Genomic DNA, 16553 nt, shown 5'->3' with positions numbered 1-16553 from the left:
TCTCCAGGAAGGCGTCGAGAAGGCAATGAGGCGTCACACCGTCTAAACTCATATTCAATTTTCTTCTTGACTATTTTTTATGGCCTTTCGGCCGCTTCTGCGTGCTATTCACGCGCCCTTGGGCAATAGTCAAAACAACAAAAGTCTCCTCTCCTCTCTCCTCGTCTGCTTCTTCACCTCCTTCTTCGCCTTCGCCTTCACCAGGCTCCACACAGCAAGGCAACCAAGCCACCGAAGATTGCCGCCATGGCGACACCAACGGCACCCAACAACAACAACTCGACCCGCTCGGCCAACGCCATGTCCTCTCGGTGGACATTGTTGATGGGGCCACCGCCTCGCAGCGAGAACCACAGCAGCACGTTGCGGGCGACGGGCCCGTTGGTCGCCAACGAATTGACGAAGGGGAACGTGAAGATGTAGAAAGGAATGCTCAAGAAGAGCAGGGTCCGGGTCAAGCCGCGCTGGCGGCGGACAAACTCCTCGTTATTCTCGGCTTCGAGAATGCGGCGGTCGGTGGTGAGGCGAGCCTCGGGCCACTGTTGACGAGGAGGAGCATCGTCGGCTCTTGGCTCTATATGTTGTTAGTCTTACATTTGAATCAACAAGAGAATTATTATGTCAAAAACTTACCGTAGCGACGGATGAGGTCTTCCAGCTCAGCCATGCGGAGAGCGCGGTTGTTGGCGGCATGGTCCTCGCGAGAACTGGTGGCAGACATGTCGACAATGGTTTCCGACGGGTGACTGATGATGCGAGGTGTTCGTAGGAGTAGGGTATTGCCTGGGATCGTAGGCTGGTAAAGAGTGCCACTGTTTTGGCCAATATTGTGAAGTGTTGGTGTGATAGTCTGTTCAGACCCTGACAATGCAAGAGAGGTTGAAGTTCTAGGACCCGTTTGGCGACGCTGCCGCGGCGATGCAATTTCTGCAGAACTTTCCGGAATGATAGTTTGGACTTCACCAAGAGTGTTGTGTCTGCGTAAGTGCACAAGTTCTGCATTCTCTCTGTAAGTTCCTTCGTCTTCGTTTCTGAGCGCCAAAGGATCCCAAGCAGAGACCACCTGTCTACCGAGGCTTGAACTGCTGGTGGCATTCGCTAGGTCGACATATGGAACGGCTGAGTTTCTCTGGGTGTTGGTACCCTCCTGAGTGGTGGACCAAGCCGCATCATCGTCTGCGTCATTTGTGTCGATGGCTTCCTCGAAAGCAGTCGAAGTTCGATCGCCCTGCTCAAACCGCACGATCGGATCCTCAGAACCCGTCAAGGCTATGCCGATACCTGAGCTGGAAGACGGCTCATCAATGCTCGCTCGGGCTTCGGTCTGATTCGAACGAGAGGGAATATCAAAGTCGTTTGCCAGAGGCTGTGGCAGAAGCTGGATCGCCGGTGATGTCGGTCGAGGAGAAGACGCGATAGCTGGACCTGGCTCGCCTATCTGATCAAAAGGAGTCGTCGACCTTCCCCGTCGCGCAAGCATCTCGTCTAAATCAGAAGAGTACACACTGCTTGACCTCGGTGGTGGCCCAAATGGATTGATAGGGTCAAGTGGACTTTCGCCATGGGCTGAAGTGCGCTGACGGCTGATGTTGAGCAGTCCTGCAGTTGTGCCATAGGTTGGAGGCGATGACGAGAGCTGCGTCACGTTTCTTCCCATGGTCTCAGAAGATCCCGAGACTTCCGACGGAAGAGGCCATGAAGGTGGAGCACCAACGAGAGCAGTATTGTGTCGGACTCGGGGTTGAGTATAGACACGACCCACACCAGTAGCATCAGCGGGTGCTGTGTCCCCGCTGCTTGAGCTGTATCCTGGTCGAGATCTCTCGGAGCCAACAGTTGGGAGCAAGCTATCGTCAGAGCCGCCGTATCGTTCTACAATATTGCCGATAGTCGACTCATTACCACTGTGGGGTCCTGATTCCAAGTCGGGATATGGAGTCGGCGCGCGCACAGGCATGGAGCTCGATCGGTCTCGAATGCCCCTATCGTCGCAGTCGAACATTACTGAAGAAGCCTCTCGCTGGAGTGGTGAAATCGGAGTGGCAATTCCGCGACGAACATTGCGCATAATCGGCTGCAGCGCCACATCAGTGGATGCAAGTTGCATTCCTGCTGGGTTGTCTCCTCTATCACCCTCGAGCTGTGCGTGCCGTCCGACCATCATGTGCTCATCATCATCTGGTGAGATGGATCTCTGGAAGGGCAGGCTCACAGAGCCGCTGGCCACATGTGCAGTCTGATCAGCCGCCGAGGGCAGAACTGACGCTGCTCCTGAAGCATACACATTGTTCAGGCTTTCGGTACCGGGCGTGGGCGTGCCAAATTGAGAGCTTGGGTCGCCTCCAGTGATGGATGTGTATGCTTGGTCGAAGTTCTCATAAATTGGCGTGAAGTGTCGTCTACCAGAGCTCTGCCCTTCTATACCGGACGGTGAAGCGACATCTCGGTCTCCCTCATCATCGCCTCGCTGGCTTCGCTCACGATCAGCGTTCTCCACAACAGTCTTATCAGACATGCTGGGCTTTGGCAGGAGAATTGACGTGGAGTTGTGCCTGGAGATTGTTGTGAGGCAGTGTGTCTGAGATGAGTCTGGTGCTGTTGAGATATCGGCTGTGTCTACAGGCAGAGGGTTGTCAAGGAGTTCAAAAGTTGCGCCTTGCAAAACAAGCAGGTCGGCTGGTGGTGTGTGTTGTGGCGACAGAAGGGATGCAGCTTCAAATCCAAAGGTGTCCTTCGGATCAAGATTCTCTGTTGGGTGACAACAGGAGGAGTGGTGGCTTGCGTCTGTTTCGTGCCTACTTGCGGCCCACGAAAACCCGTGCAATGGTGAACGACTCCGAAGGTCTGTCACTGCCGCTGACAGTGCTGGGGCTGGAAAGGTTTAGTGAGAAGGATGAGTACCATGCGCAAGCAGTACTCACAAGTGTCTAAGTGGTCCAGAAGTCTGGTGAGCTCTTCGTGCGCTACCACTTGTTGCGGGGTCTGAAAGCCGATCGAGGCAGAAGAGGAGGATGCTGCAAGAGAGTTAGAAACGACTGCTTGCTCGCGGTGAGGCAACACAAACGATCTTGAGACTGGTTGACTTGTTGAGAGGACGTTCCGTATGCGAAGGAGGCTTGACGAAAAGGAGGTGGAAGCTTGTATCCCGAAGATGAGGAACTTTGCGACTTGGAAGACACCGCCGCAGCCTCACGAACCAGACGCTCGTCCCTGTTCAGGGGTCGCTCCAAGGGTGTCCGTGGTGACGAGAGACATGCAATATCGACAGGGACCTTCTGAGAAGTTGGCACCGGTTGGAAGCCGGGATTGATGGCGGAGGAGGGTGACGCGAGCGAAGGGGACTGCATGCCAAGACCAGCCAGGTGTTGTTCGGGCGACAATGTTCGCTGTTGCGGAACTGACAGTGCTCTGGTGCGGCACGGACTAACCTGTCGTAGCATCTCGAAAGCCTCGATTGCTTGCCTCCTCTCTACTGGCAATGCACCACTTTGCCGCTCCCACCGGCTCTCATAGAGGCCCAGCTCCTGACGCCACTTGAGTTCAGCAAGCTTCCACGACATTTCAGCCGGTGCGGTACCACTGTAAACCAGCAAGAGTTCTCGGACGGTCAGGAGCTGAAAGCACCATGGACCAGCTCACACGTCCCTGCTCTTGTGGCTTTGGATAGGTTTCGCTCGTCACGTCTAGTCGAGGTTCGAACTCTTGGATCGCGGTAATGAATGCTTGAGGCCTACGCAGAGTCCCTACAGCAAATCGAGCGGTGAAACGATTCAATCAGGTGGAAGAAGCATCATCATGGTGAAGACGAGCTCAGCTCCAAACGACACGGGGGGATACACCTGCAGCATCCGCAGGGAAAGCAGGAGCAATCATGGCGGGAGCAGCCACCACCGCATCTCGTCAGGCAACGTGCTTGCCAGCCTTTGTAGGCACAGGAAAGATCGAGACGGCATGGTGTGTAGCATGGGAAAGACGCTATACAGCAAGAAGGTGATTCAAGTCTTGACGTTGTGGAAAGCCAAGACCTGTGCCCCTTTCTGCGGGGATAGGATTTACCCGAACCGTTCATTTCCTTGGTACACTACATCTTCTGCCTCTCGTATCCCATTCTTCAGCTCAGTCGTTGCGAGACAATACCCGGCCGAGCTCGGGGAGTCGTCCCAAGTCCGGGCTGACTTTGTGGAATATTGCCAAAGTGGCGTGCGGACAGCGTGGCGACAGTTGCGCGCCCAGCCGTTATTAGCATATGACTGTCAATGCCTCCGGCTCCTGCGAGGCCCGATATCCCATGTGGAAATGACCAGCAAGAGCGATGAGGAAAATCACGCCCTGTCATTACACCTTCATCTTATCGACTTCGATGGCTCTCCCCAGCATCAATCCCTGGTAGACAAGTCTGGGTGGAGCACCAAGTACGTGAACGACTCTGATGGGACCTGCAGTCGCTCGTTCAGCGACGGCTTGGGCGCCCACACGGCTAATCACGTCGTCTGCTATCGAGCACGTAGAAGCTGCTAAAGTCTTGGAGATCCGGTAGGCGGTGCAGCCCCGTTCTACGGCTCCCATGAATCACTCCAGGTCAGACGGCTACCCGTGGCTACCCGCAACTTTTTGACAGGCTATGCTCTTTCTACCGTAGCCTGCTTAAGTGCCAGGGCATACTGTGATTCCGCATGATCGACCAATGGCTATACTGGTGTCTCCAGACAGAGGCTCTGCGAAGCTGCCGGTGATGAGTGGTGATTCGGGTATCTTCGAGTGACAACGCAGCTCAGACGCTGCTCAAACTGCAAGGCAGCTTCCAACGCCTCACTCTAACCCCATATGACAGGTGGTGGGATGCCAGTGGGCGGCGTGGCGTTTTACGATGGTGGCAGAGCCGCACAGCGACCTGGGTGCAAGGAGGCGGAGCAGCCAATCAGCACTGAGCTACGAAATGCTGCGCCACCTCACGAACACAACTCACAAGCAACCACTTTCTATCGCCTGAACGGTGTTCGATTTCCACATGGCGTAGTGCTTTGAAGCATTCATTGCCTTGCAGACCAAAATCCAGCCCATTGCGCCCTCCTGAGGCTGACTCCCAAGTCTTCTACGAAGCTGCGTGCACCAGATGCACTAGGTATAAATGCAGAACCGAGCTTGAACAAAGAGACAACTGCCTAGACTTCACATCACCGCCCGCCCGCGACTTCTTTGTTTGCCACTGTCTGCAAACACAATCGTACGTACAGCCAAAGGCACTTGCACCCGAAACACTGCACCAAAATGGGCGACGTATTCTTCCAAGTGGCACGCCCGCCCTCACTCCACAACCCTACATCCGTACCATCGAATTCTGCGATGAACCCTTTCAAGCGTCTGGAGCGCTTTGCTTCGCGCAAATCACCCAAGATTGGCAAGAACATGCCGAGCGAGAGTCCAGCGCCCTCAGCGGTGCCTTCAACCCCAACGCATTTTGCCAGAACCACGCCGACTCGCCGGCCGCAATCCAATGCCGATGCGCCTCCAGCTTACACACCTCCTGCCTCAGGGACCGTAATCCCGGGCTCGATGGAGACAACCTCTGACTCACCTTACGCATTTCTGACCGAGTTCGACACCATCTTTCTGATCGATGATTCTGGGAGTATGGCAGGTCGCAGCTGGCGCGAGACGGCCGCAGCTTTGAGTGCCATCACGCCAATCTGTACCACGCACGACGCTAATGGCATTGATATCTACTTCCTCAACCACAAGAATCATGAGGCCAGCGACAGTCTCGGCGGATACACCAACCTCACCACGACTGCAGCGGTCGAAAACATCTTCAAGAAGGTGCGTCCACTGGGAGGCACACCGACTGGCACCAGACTCAACGCCATCATCAAGCCATACCTGAAGGAACTTGCAGGCTCGATGGAGAAGCAGGCACACGGTCGTGAGGCGACAGTGAAGCCGCTCAACATCATTGTCATCACGGACGGCGTGCCGAGCGACGATGTCGAGGCTGTCGTTGTCAGTGCGGCCAAGAAGCTTGATGCATACGGAGCAGAGCCCTGGCAGATGGGCATCCAGTTCTTCCAGGTGGGGCGAGAGCCAGAAGCTGCCGAGGATCTTCGAGACCTGGATGATTCGCTGTCAAGCACTCACGGTGTTCGTGACATGGTCGACACTGTGCCGTGGACAGGAGACGAAGGCCAGCAACTGACAGCCGACGGGCTTCTGAAAGTATGCCTGGGTAGTGTGGTTCGTCGCTGGGATCGGAAGAAGGTGCACCGGTAGTGCGTTACGAACAACGGGATAGACAAATACCCACGGGCCTGCGGAAAGGGATCGCGGCGGATTCTTCATATGTGTTACCATAAGCACAGTTGGGGTAATTGTAATACCCAACTCATTCACAATATCAGAAACGAGGGCCGATCTTTTCGCTGAAGCTGCTCTTATTGGCTCGGTAGAGAGCTGCAATTCTGCCGCAACATCTGCTTTACTCCGCTGCTGAGCCTCAAGTGTTGAAGCCAAGACCAAAGCGTGGACTTCTCTGGGTCGCGTTTCAAGCCCGGCGCTTGCAGAGTGCACGACTGGTCCAGGAGCCACGGCCAGCAGCAATTGTGAGGCGAGCGTCTCGAGGTCTCACGTCCCCATCAGAGTGATTCATGAATTATCAGGACGTATCGGCAAGTGCCATTGCCGTCAATGATGGCCGACTCTTGCACACGTCGACCCGTTACATGGCTGACACATTCCGTTGATGGATGGAGGGAGTAACGGAGTACGGAGTAAATGTATCTTACTGGTACTAGGAGACGGGCGCGCCTAAATAGCCCTAAATAGCCCTAAATCATCCTTGGGCGAACCGCCGCCTTTTCCAGGCATGGCCGTCGATCTGGCGCTGCGAGCCATCGCGTGCAGCGGGACCTCGGGAGAGCCGGACAATGCCCTGGGCGCTGCAGCTTTGTGCTTGTGTGAGCCGGCACTCCGTACTCCGGGCTTGTCATACATTGCAGCCGCTCAACTTGACCGAGGACAACGGCACGGCTGAGCGACCGTAAGTCAGATTCTGGGTAAGGTACTCGGAAGGCTGGCCATGACACGTCCCAGTCCATGGCTGGACCCTTACGGACTCGATCCAAGAGTGGGTTTTGACATGAATCGCAGCTAGCAACACCCCTGTCGTCGCCCTTTAGACTCTGGCAATTAATTGGATTGTCCCCCCCAGCCACCAATCATCACGCTGGGTCATCCGTCGTGTCTCCCATTGCGGCGTGACCTAATCTTGATTGAGTCTTGCCCTTCGGTTCCATCGATATGGCGTGCCAGCCACGCGAGCCAAAGATACGGAACTGGGATGTCCTCAGCAAGCTCTGCTGGCCAAAAGTTGGCAAGGGTATGTACTCCCGAACCATGGAAAGCACGAACGTCAGGCCTTGCCGTACGAACCTCTGATCAATATCCGTATTTCATGGCTCTCCCGCCTCCTTCCTCCTCCGCGCGAGCTTCAAGTCCACGTCGCACGTTCCTGTAACACCAGCCCTGCTCCTGCCATTGCCTGGTGAACCACGTCGAGGTCATCTTGTGGTCTCGTCTCTAAGACCCTCTCTTTGGACCCTTCAACTACTACGTCAGTTAGCGCCAGCCCTTGACCAACCAAGAGGCAATCACCTTGCTCAGCGCTTCCTCAGCTCTTTGCTCCTTCTATTGGCTCCTGGCCCTTCTCGATTGTATTCACTGCCACATTCGTTGCTCTCAAACGCCCATCCAACCTGTTCCAAGTTCCATCGCGCGTGTTTCATTTCACCAATCCTCGTGGGACACGTGCTCATCCGTCATCATTGGCCACGGATACTCAGTCAACCTACCGGCTCATCTGGCAGGGGACCGTCTAATCTCGCCATCTTGAGCCTCCGTTCTGCAAAAACTTGTGCCTGCCACGATATATTCGCCAAACATAGTCTCGGTGCATGAACCGTCTTCCTATGCACGCAGATGAGGGCCTGGTGTCCTCTCTATACCACTCGTTAATCACATCAAGTCTGCTGGCCAGCGAAATGCTAGTCTGAGAAGAAGCTCGTTCCTGCCGCTAATTGCCCTTCACTGGCTCTTTCCTTGCGGCTTTTTTTCAGCGCCATGTCAACCACTACAACTCTAATGACCTTTATGGTCCGCACTCCGCCGACCACCCGTTCAGTTACCCTGTGGGGCTCTTGGGACAACTTCTCGATGCCTTATGCCATGCTGAGGGATTCACGCATTGGACCTGAGCATTGGTCCGGATGCCACAACTTCTCTAATATCATATGTGATGGCAACCTTACAGGCGAACGACAGCCACGAGAGGGCGGCTTGAAGATGGGCGGCACATACTGGTACTATTACAAGCTCGACGACGACCTCGAGTTCCATAATTCCGCTGAGCCATCTACCACTTATTGTCCAATGCTGCCTGGTCAGCTTGTCAACGTCTTGAACGTGCCAGTGGCCCTCAGTGGCAACCGCTCGCGCAACGCAAGCATCAGCTCTACCAGCTCAGAACGCCGTACTATGAACCCGCAGGATAAGTTTGTCAACCCAAGGCCAGTCCCGACCCCACAGCTTCCAAGACTGCAAACTTCACCTTCATTTCAAACTCAAGATAACTGGCCACTTTTTACACCCTCATCCTCGACCTCTTCTAGAAGTGGGCGATCTGCAACTTCTGGACCCGGCAGTGCTTCGACTGCAAGATTCCGGTCCAAGTCACCCGGGCTTGCCTTGTCAGGTAGCATCCGCCAGGCCTTCAGGACCCTCAGACCTACAACATCACGCAGCCCTGATGGTAGGAGCCCTCGCTCAGGCATCCGATCGCCCTCCGCTGGAGGAAGGGATCAGCAAAACTTGGCAAGCTCTGCAGGCTCTTCGAGGGATATCTCTCCCGTTGCGTCGAGACCTATGCATAGGCCTCTGCCTCCCGTTGACCATGATCTCATACTCAGGCGGCCAATGGTGGGTGCTGAACAGACCACAGATCCAATCGAGATGCCGTCTTTCGAGCAGCATCGGAGACAGCGCTCGAGGTCTCGCGAACCTTCCTCGCTGCGGAACTCGCTAGTCCTGGAGGGCAGCGCTCCTACCGCTCTCGCGCGTGGCCAGCAGCTAGGCCCGTTAAAAGAGGTCGCATCGACGCAGAACACTCCTGCAGGCCCCATAACGGCTATGAAGGCTGAGGATAGCGGCATGGCTGAGCCCGTGGACCTTGGAAAGCGCCTGCCCACCCTCCCGAACACCCCTTCTTCCGCATATCCGCCGAGCACCATCTTTAGCGAGTCAATCGACATTAATGCACTGCAAAGTCATTTTTCAAGTACGACCATAGATACTAGTGTGAGTGAGGATGACATAGGCACGCCCGAATCCGCGCGCTTCTCTGGTTGGTCCGATGCAGCCGTCTCTGCTGGACATAGCTCGTACCGGACGGAGAGCTTCATTGAAGACAGACCAATGAGCACACTGATGGGTCTGCGTATCGTGACGCCGACGAAAGAGCAGATGCAGACTTGTGCAGAGACTGAGACGGATTTCGAAGACACCCCACAGCAGCCTCCTCCACCAAGAGGAGTGATCAAACTAGCTACAGCTGTCAGCAGTTCCACTATGAGCACCTCATCAACACCTTCCATGCCTGCATCGCCTACCGGATCGGACCAGGAGGAATTGCTGGAAACTTCTGCTCTCACGGGCCAGCTCGATGAATCCCCCGCACGATTCCAATACCAGCATTACCGTCTTCCAGTCGATGATTCCAGTTCTGAGATCACCCTCAAATCTCCGCTGGCTAAGCGTGAAGCTGTAATGGAGGTGCCGCGTGCGTTGCCTTTCAGCTCTCAGGTACCGACATCGAACAGCAGTGCTGCCCCTATTGCTCACTCAATTACTATGCAGGAATTGATGGACGAGCTGAGCTATCTGGGCGAGGCCATTCACCAGAGGTGAGGCTGCAAAACGGTCATGGCAGACCAGAGGTCATGCGTGATGGGCGTGAGCCGGCGGCGCAGCATTGTCGATCTTCGCTATTGAGCTATCAGTGGCAGTGTTCACTCATCGAACGAATTTCTTAGCAGTATTTTCGAGTGACCCTTAGCAAGATACCCTGGCATGTAGAATAATGGTAAAACTGTTGTGAAGATAGAATTGCGCCGGCTGCGAATATGATACCATCTACTAGAAGATTTAAAAATTGTTCATCTGTTCTTCCATCGCTTCAATTCAACCGCTTCCGCAAGGCGTCAAGCAAATGTCTTGGCGCGTAGTCGCCTTGTTGACCACACGCAAACTCGAGTAACCTTTCGAACATCATCACTTCCACCATCTTGACAACTCAACCCTGGTACACAACAGTCTACGTGTTCGGTGCCTCTCTGACCACCGGTGCGAATAGGTCTCTCAGTCGAGCGACCTTTTGCGTCGCCGTGCAGACGATGCGGTAATCAAGGGCACCCCCAACCTTACGCGACCTAATTCCGACAAGTCTGTAGCCCAGCTCTTGAACGTTAAGAGCCGAGCAGGATGCGTGACAAGACAGTCAAGCGGCTCCTTGAGCCATGTCACTCGTCGCTCACCGCCGCCTGTCCGACGATGAACCTAGTGGCGACGGTGTCCAAAAAGCATGCTGTCGACGTCTGGCGGTTCAACGGACAACGTGTTTTCGGTTTGCCTGTCGAAGAGGACGATAGTCGAACAGTGGAAGGTCTTGCGTGGAGGGCCGATGGTAAGTTTGGGGATGGATGGCACGGAACTGTAGAGGCTATGTCGCTTGCTAACGTACGCTACTAGGAAAAATGCTGGCTGTGGCACTGTCCAGTGGCACTGTTGTGCTTATTGATAGCTTCAGCGGCAAGGCTGCACATCACCTAAAAACCGGGTATGGGTCAACGACCAATATGCCGAATTGGTCGTCAGCAGAGAGTGATGCTGCAGCCAATCTGACGGATCGGCCAGTATGGAAAGTCAGCTGGTGCAGTCACTTTGCCAATGCCAGTCGCATTCGACAGCAACTCGATGGAGAAGACGTTGACGTGAGCTTGGATGATCTACAGGGGTTGAACGCGGATGTGAGCAAGCTGCTCAAGGCGAGAGCCAACCTGCCACGCAATTTGGCCAGGGTCGAAGTCGACATTGCTCTTCCGAAACTGTCCACGCTTCCCGCGTCAGGTGCGGATGACGACCTTTTCAGCACCCGGAGTTCCATCGACAGCATCTTTCACGCACACAACCCCCACTCGCCTCAGGCCAAGGATGATAACGACATGGTTGACGTCCTCCTTACTAGTTCCCGAGACTGCATGCTGCACATAAGCATGTTCGACTCTTTCGGTGTTGGCTCGGTGGACGTGGCCCAAGCTCTGCCGAAAGGATTGAAAGGCGTCAAGATTGTGCATGATGCCAATCACCCCTTCTTTTCAACGCACTTCTTAGTCATGATGGCCATTCCTGACGGTCCATCCAATGCCCAAACCGGTGGGGAAAGCTTGCATCTCATCAGCCTTGGTTTGCGATTCATTACGCAGACATCCTATAATCTTCCAATCCTCGCCACAAAAGCCACTCAGCTACAGAATCTACTCCGGTATCTCACACAGGTGTCCAATCAACTGTCAGCAGAAGTAAGAACAGCCTTCGACCTACCCAGCCGGTTCGTGGAGAACGTCAACGAAACACTGGCCGAAGACAACCAGAGCGCCAACTTCATGACAGAAGCGTACCACCTGATTGTGACTGGTACCTGTAACGATAAGTTCAGAGAGTGGCTAGTAGACCAAGTCGCGGATCGAGGACTCAAGAGGTGGGAAAAAGCGGTTGGCGACTGTTTGGATATGATTCGCCGCATGGCAAGCGAATGTCTATTGCCTGCGATTGAGCGGGCACAAATCGTCGTGTCGCGGCTGGACGGCCTGGCCAGATTCGGTGACACTGCGTCAAGACTCGGTCTCGATGAAAAAGGCGTGCGATCTGTACGTGAAGTCTTGGAGGCGCTCAATCTTTGCTGCGAAGACATGCTTCGTGATGTCTGCACGGAGATCCGAGAGTTCGCCGCCTTCATGCGCTGGCTGAAGTGGGAGACCGAAGTTCAGACCCTGGGTGAAGACAGCGAACGTGCAGAGGAGATGAGAGAGACGTATGCGGGCGAGTCTGAGATCCGACTGATCCTGGACTACATTGAGAGTGCCATGAAGAAGAGCCGGTTGGTTGACTACATTCGCGCAGACCCGAAAACGCCGCCAACAGAAAGTGTCGCCAACGATACGGAGCTCGTCGCAAATTACAAGAGGCTCCGTGGCACCGGCAAGGTGGCAGAGCTACCGAAGCTCAGTGATTTGCTCCAGGTCCTGCAGCTGAGGAGCAACGGCGTGTTCAGCTCGATTGCGGAGACATTAAGGAAGAATGTGATCGTCAGCTACGTTTCAGAGTTACCTTCAGTCACAGATATGGATTCTAGGATCGTGGCTCCTGGAGGCAGTGGCCAGTCTACGCTTCATATCGTTGGGCGACTCTTGAAGAAGCCTGGTCACGTTGCCCATATAGTCTACAATCTCGACACTGACTCGAGAAAGCCCGCAGTACTGGCTAGCACAAGCAGTATCCAGCGACAAGGCCAGATGTTGGACGTCAAGATGGCGGATGATGACGGTTTTCTTGTGCTCGAGACGGATGAAAGCAGAGATGACAGGAGGATTGTCTGGCAGCCTTTGTTCGGAGACAATGGAGAAGGGCGAGCCATCCACTCGTTCGCGGAAGGGGCTATGGGAAGTGGCATGAATGCTCACAGGCTGGCAGTGAATGGTAGAAAGGGCACAAGCAGTGTCGTAGTGACCGACGAGGCAGACATGGGCTTCATGGTGTTGGAACTAGATACTAGCTCATGATTGGCCAGGCAACGGCACCCATGACGAAAGAGGCCAGGGAGGACTAAAAGTCTCTATTGTAAGCCGCCAAACAAGGCTAAACCGGCCCAATGCAGCGAAAATAAATCATCCCACACAAGAAGGCCTGCGCCTTGACTCTACCAGACAGCCGCCTGCTCTGCCCTCTACCCTCCTACCTATCGTCACGACTTTACTTGCACGCTCCTTGACTCTTGACTCCCATTTATTTCCGCACTTGGGAGAGTATTGAGCCTTTCCTTCCTTTCCCGAGCCACCTGTTGCTGCACCCACCCCAAACGGGCCGATCCTTCCAATCAGTCTCGACCACAATCTGCATCCCACTTCCTCCTTTCCTCCAACAAGGCTGCCTCGTGCATCTTATTTGAACGCACATTACTTCGCCCAGCATGGATGTCAGGGCTGTGCTGGAGAGCACTTTCTCGCCTGGTATGTTGTTCTCTTTTCGGTCCATGTCAACATTGCCCCGCTAATGTGATCGTCTGCGCAGATGCCAAAGTTCGTGGTGATGCCGAGCAGCAACTGAGGACCGCCGAGCAGACCGACTTTGTGAGTCTTCCACCAGGGCTACTCCATCAGAAGCTATCACTGACTCTTGCGTTAGTCAGCGTACCTCTCTATTCTCTCCTCCGAACTTGCCAACGAGGCTAGCAGCCCCCCTGTCCGCCAGGCCGCTGGCCTTGCCCTCAAAAATGCTTTCACATATCGCGACCTGACCCGTCTACGGGAGGTCCAGGGCAGATGGCTGCAACAAGTTGCTCCCGACGTCAAGGATAAAGTCCGATCAGATGCGCTCCAGACCCTTCACTCGGCTGGCCTGGCCGCCGCGTCCGCTGCCCAACTCATCGCTGCCATTGCCGCCATCGAGCTGCCGAGGGGTGAATGGCGCGATTTGATGGACATCCTGGTTAAGAACGTCCAGAGCACGGATCCCAATTCATCAAATGTCAAGCAGTCAAGTTTGACCACCATTGGTTTCATCTGCGAGTCCGAAGATATGGAGTTGCGTGAGGTTCTGATCACTCAGAGCAACGCCATTCTCACCGCCGTTGTAACGGGCGCTAAGAAGGAAGAGCCTGATCAAGAAGTCCGACTGGCTGCCCTCACGGCGCTCAGCGACGCTACCGAATTCATTCGCACCAACTTTGAGAAGGAGAACGAGCGAAATTACATCATGCAGGTTGTCTGCGAGGCCACACAAGCCGAAGACACCCGAGTCCAGGCCGCCGCCTTTGGCTGTCTGAACCGCATCATGGGAATCTATTACCACGAAATGAGCTTCTACATGCAGCGTGCCCTGTTCGGTCTCACTGTTGGTGGCATGAAGAGCGATGAAGAGGACGTTGCCAAGCTGGCGATCGAGTTCTGGTGTACTGTGTGTGAGGAAGAAATCTCGATTGATGACGACAACCAGCAGGCGCAAAACGAAGGCTCAACCGAGCTGCGGCCGTTTTTCCAGTTTGCCCGTGTCGCATCTAAAGAAGTCATTCCCGTGCTTCTGATGCTGATGACCAAGGTGGAGGAGGATGATGCGGATGAAGAGTACAATGTTGCCCGTGCTGCGTACCAGTGCTTGCAGCTTTTCGCTCAGACCATCGGCGGCGATGTCGTGCCTATTGTGCTTCAGTTCGTCGAGCAGTACATCCGAAGCCAGAACTGGCGTGAACGAGATGCTGCTGTCTCGTCCTTTGGTGCCATCATGGATGGTCCCGACATCAAGATTCTGGACCCTCTTGTTAAACAAGCGCTCCCAATCCTTCTCAAGACCATGCTCGAGGACTCTCAAGTCCAGGTGCAAGACTCTGCCGCATACGCATTGAGCAGAATCTGCGACTACTGCGCCGACTGTATTGACCCAACCGAGCACCTGCCGGATTTGATGAAAGCCCTCTTCCATGGGCTGCAGAGCAATCCCAAGATTGCCGCCTCTTGCTGCCTGGCCCTACTCAACTTGACCGAGCGCTTCGTGGGTCCTGAGGACTCGCCGACCAACTCTCTTACACCATATTTCGAAGAGAGCGTTAAGATTCTGCTCGCTGTTACTGCTAAGCAGGACCAGCCTGATGCCGCTGTCCGCACGGCTGCCTATGAGGTGCTGGGCGGTTTCGTCACAAATACTGCCAGCGACAGCAAGCCGTTGGTTGAGAGCCTGACCGCGGAGATCATCCAGCGGTTGCACGCCACGATCCAGTACCAGAATCAGCTTGTCAGTGTTGACGACAAACTACAGCTCGAAGAGCTGCAGGTCAGCCTGGCTTCTGTCCTACTCGCCATCGTCCAGAGACTTGAGGGCAGTATTAACGTGGAGATGGCTAACGCCATCATGTCTGTGAATCTAGAAGTTCTGAAAAACGCCTCTCACACGAGTGTTCCCGAGGTCATCTTCCAGATTGTTTCTGGTTTGGCCAATGCTCTCGGTGCCCAATTTGAGCGGTACATGGACGATTTCACCCCATACCTGTACAACGCTCTCGGCAACCACGAGGCCCCCGACATGTGCTCTCTGGCTATTGGGTTGGTCAGCGACGTTGTCCGTGCCCTGGAGGCTCAGTCGCAGCGCTTCTGCGATACCTTTATGAACTATTTGCTGAACGCTCTTGCGTCCAACAAGATCGCGAATCAGCTAAAGCCTCCTATCTTGGAGACTTTCGGCGACATCGCCACCTCTATTGGCCAGGCATTCGAGCCATATGCTCAAACTGTTGCCAATGTCTTGGAGCAGGCTCGCACAGTCTCGGCCGCTCCAGATGTCACCTTTGACATGTTGGATTACATTGTCTCCCTTCGCTCTGGCATTGCTGATGCCTGGGGAGGTATGGTCATGGCCTTCAAGGGGACTCCTAAGGTCAACTTGATCGAGGGCTTTGTGCAGCAAATTTTCAATTTCCTTGAGAGCGTTTCACAGGACGGCAACCACAATGAGGGCCTCCTGAGGGCGTGCATGGGCCTGATTGGGTAAGTCTTTGACCTCCGGTACTGTTATGAAAAAGAACTAATGTCTCTAGTGATCTTGGCGAGACCTTCCCAGACGGCCAGCTCGCCAGCTACTTTGGATCCGAGCCCGTCCTTAGACTCATCAAAGAAACTAGAAGCACTCGCGAGTTCTCGGACCGCACCAGACAGACGGCGAAGTGGGCGCGCCAAGTCGTCAAAGTACAGACAAGTGGTCATCAAGGTGAAGCCATGAAATAAACCTGATGCCCGAAAAGTCACCATCAAAGAACCCGCTCCAACCCCGCCCCCGGCCCCACGACCGACGTCCCTGCCGCCCTAGCACAGTCTAGCACCTCACCATCGACGCTGCACCCTTTCTTTGATGGCTGACCTCTGGAAAGACGAAACACTGCTGCTGTCTGACGCGACCACGGTAGTCCAGAGCCCAGAAAGCCTGTTCAGCGACGATGGCCCCCGCCCCCGCTTCCTGGTCAAGAAGAGGCGAGAAGACAGCAGAACCCTTTGACGACTACCATCTCCCGTGGTATGCTCAGCCTCGGCGCTATTCCACACTCTTCTTCGGTGTACACTTTAGAAAACTCCGTCGAAAGTGATGAAGATGAAGAAGTATAGTCTGGTCCGCCCTGCCGAAATCCCACCTTCTGGTGTGGTCGATGACAGCAAACTCTTGGCTGTCCATATTGGAGGCCTGGGCTGTTC

The 16553-nt window shown here is 54.7% G+C and overlaps 5 protein-coding genes across 5 annotated transcripts; 4 read left to right on the top strand and 1 right to left on the bottom strand.

Annotated features, from left to right (window-relative positions):
- Nucleotides 1-197: 197 nt before the first annotated feature.
- Nucleotides 198-2515, bottom strand: HMPREF1541_00492 (uncharacterized protein; the record flags this gene model as incomplete). The annotated part of the gene is made up of 2 exons (XM_008712798.1): nt 198-574; nt 634-2515. The coding sequence occupies 2 exons, from the start codon at nt 2513-2515 to the stop codon at nt 198-200; spliced, it is 2259 nt and encodes a 752-aa protein (XP_008711020.1).
- Nucleotides 2516-5268: 2753 nt separating this feature from the next.
- HMPREF1541_00491 (uncharacterized protein) lies at nt 5269-6264 on the top strand (the record flags this gene model as incomplete). Its single annotated transcript, XM_008712797.1, has 1 exon — nt 5269-6264. One exon carries the CDS (start codon nt 5269-5271, stop codon nt 6262-6264), a length of 996 nt encoding a protein of 331 aa, XP_008711019.1.
- A 1845-nt stretch (nt 6265-8109) lies between these two features.
- On the top strand, nt 8110-9951 carry HMPREF1541_00490 (uncharacterized protein; the record flags this gene model as incomplete). Its single annotated transcript, XM_008712796.1, has 1 exon — nt 8110-9951. The coding sequence occupies one exon, from the start codon at nt 8110-8112 to the stop codon at nt 9949-9951; it is 1842 nt and encodes a 613-aa protein (XP_008711018.1).
- Nucleotides 9952-10524: 573 nt separating this feature from the next.
- On the top strand, nt 10525-12881 carry HMPREF1541_00489 (uncharacterized protein; the record flags this gene model as incomplete). Its single annotated transcript, XM_008712795.1, has 2 exons — nt 10525-10726; nt 10792-12881. 2 exons carry the CDS (start codon nt 10525-10527, stop codon nt 12879-12881), a joined length of 2292 nt encoding a protein of 763 aa, XP_008711017.1.
- A 407-nt stretch (nt 12882-13288) lies between these two features.
- HMPREF1541_00488 (uncharacterized protein) lies at nt 13289-16091 on the top strand (the record flags this gene model as incomplete). The annotated part of the gene is made up of 4 exons (XM_008712794.1): nt 13289-13328; nt 13390-13448; nt 13504-15854; nt 15905-16091. 4 exons carry the CDS (start codon nt 13289-13291, stop codon nt 16089-16091), a joined length of 2637 nt encoding a protein of 878 aa, XP_008711016.1.
- Between the last annotated feature and the right edge of the window lie 462 nt (nt 16092-16553).

The sequence above is a fragment of the Cyphellophora europaea genome (assembly GCF_000365145.1).
Source record: "Cyphellophora europaea CBS 101466 unplaced genomic scaffold supercont1.1, whole genome shotgun sequence".
In the NCBI taxonomy this organism is placed as follows: domain Eukaryota; kingdom Fungi; phylum Ascomycota; class Eurotiomycetes; order Chaetothyriales; family Cyphellophoraceae; genus Cyphellophora; species Cyphellophora europaea.
Note: the sequence above shows the minus strand (reverse complement) of the source record. Positions and strands in the feature narration are given on the sequence as shown.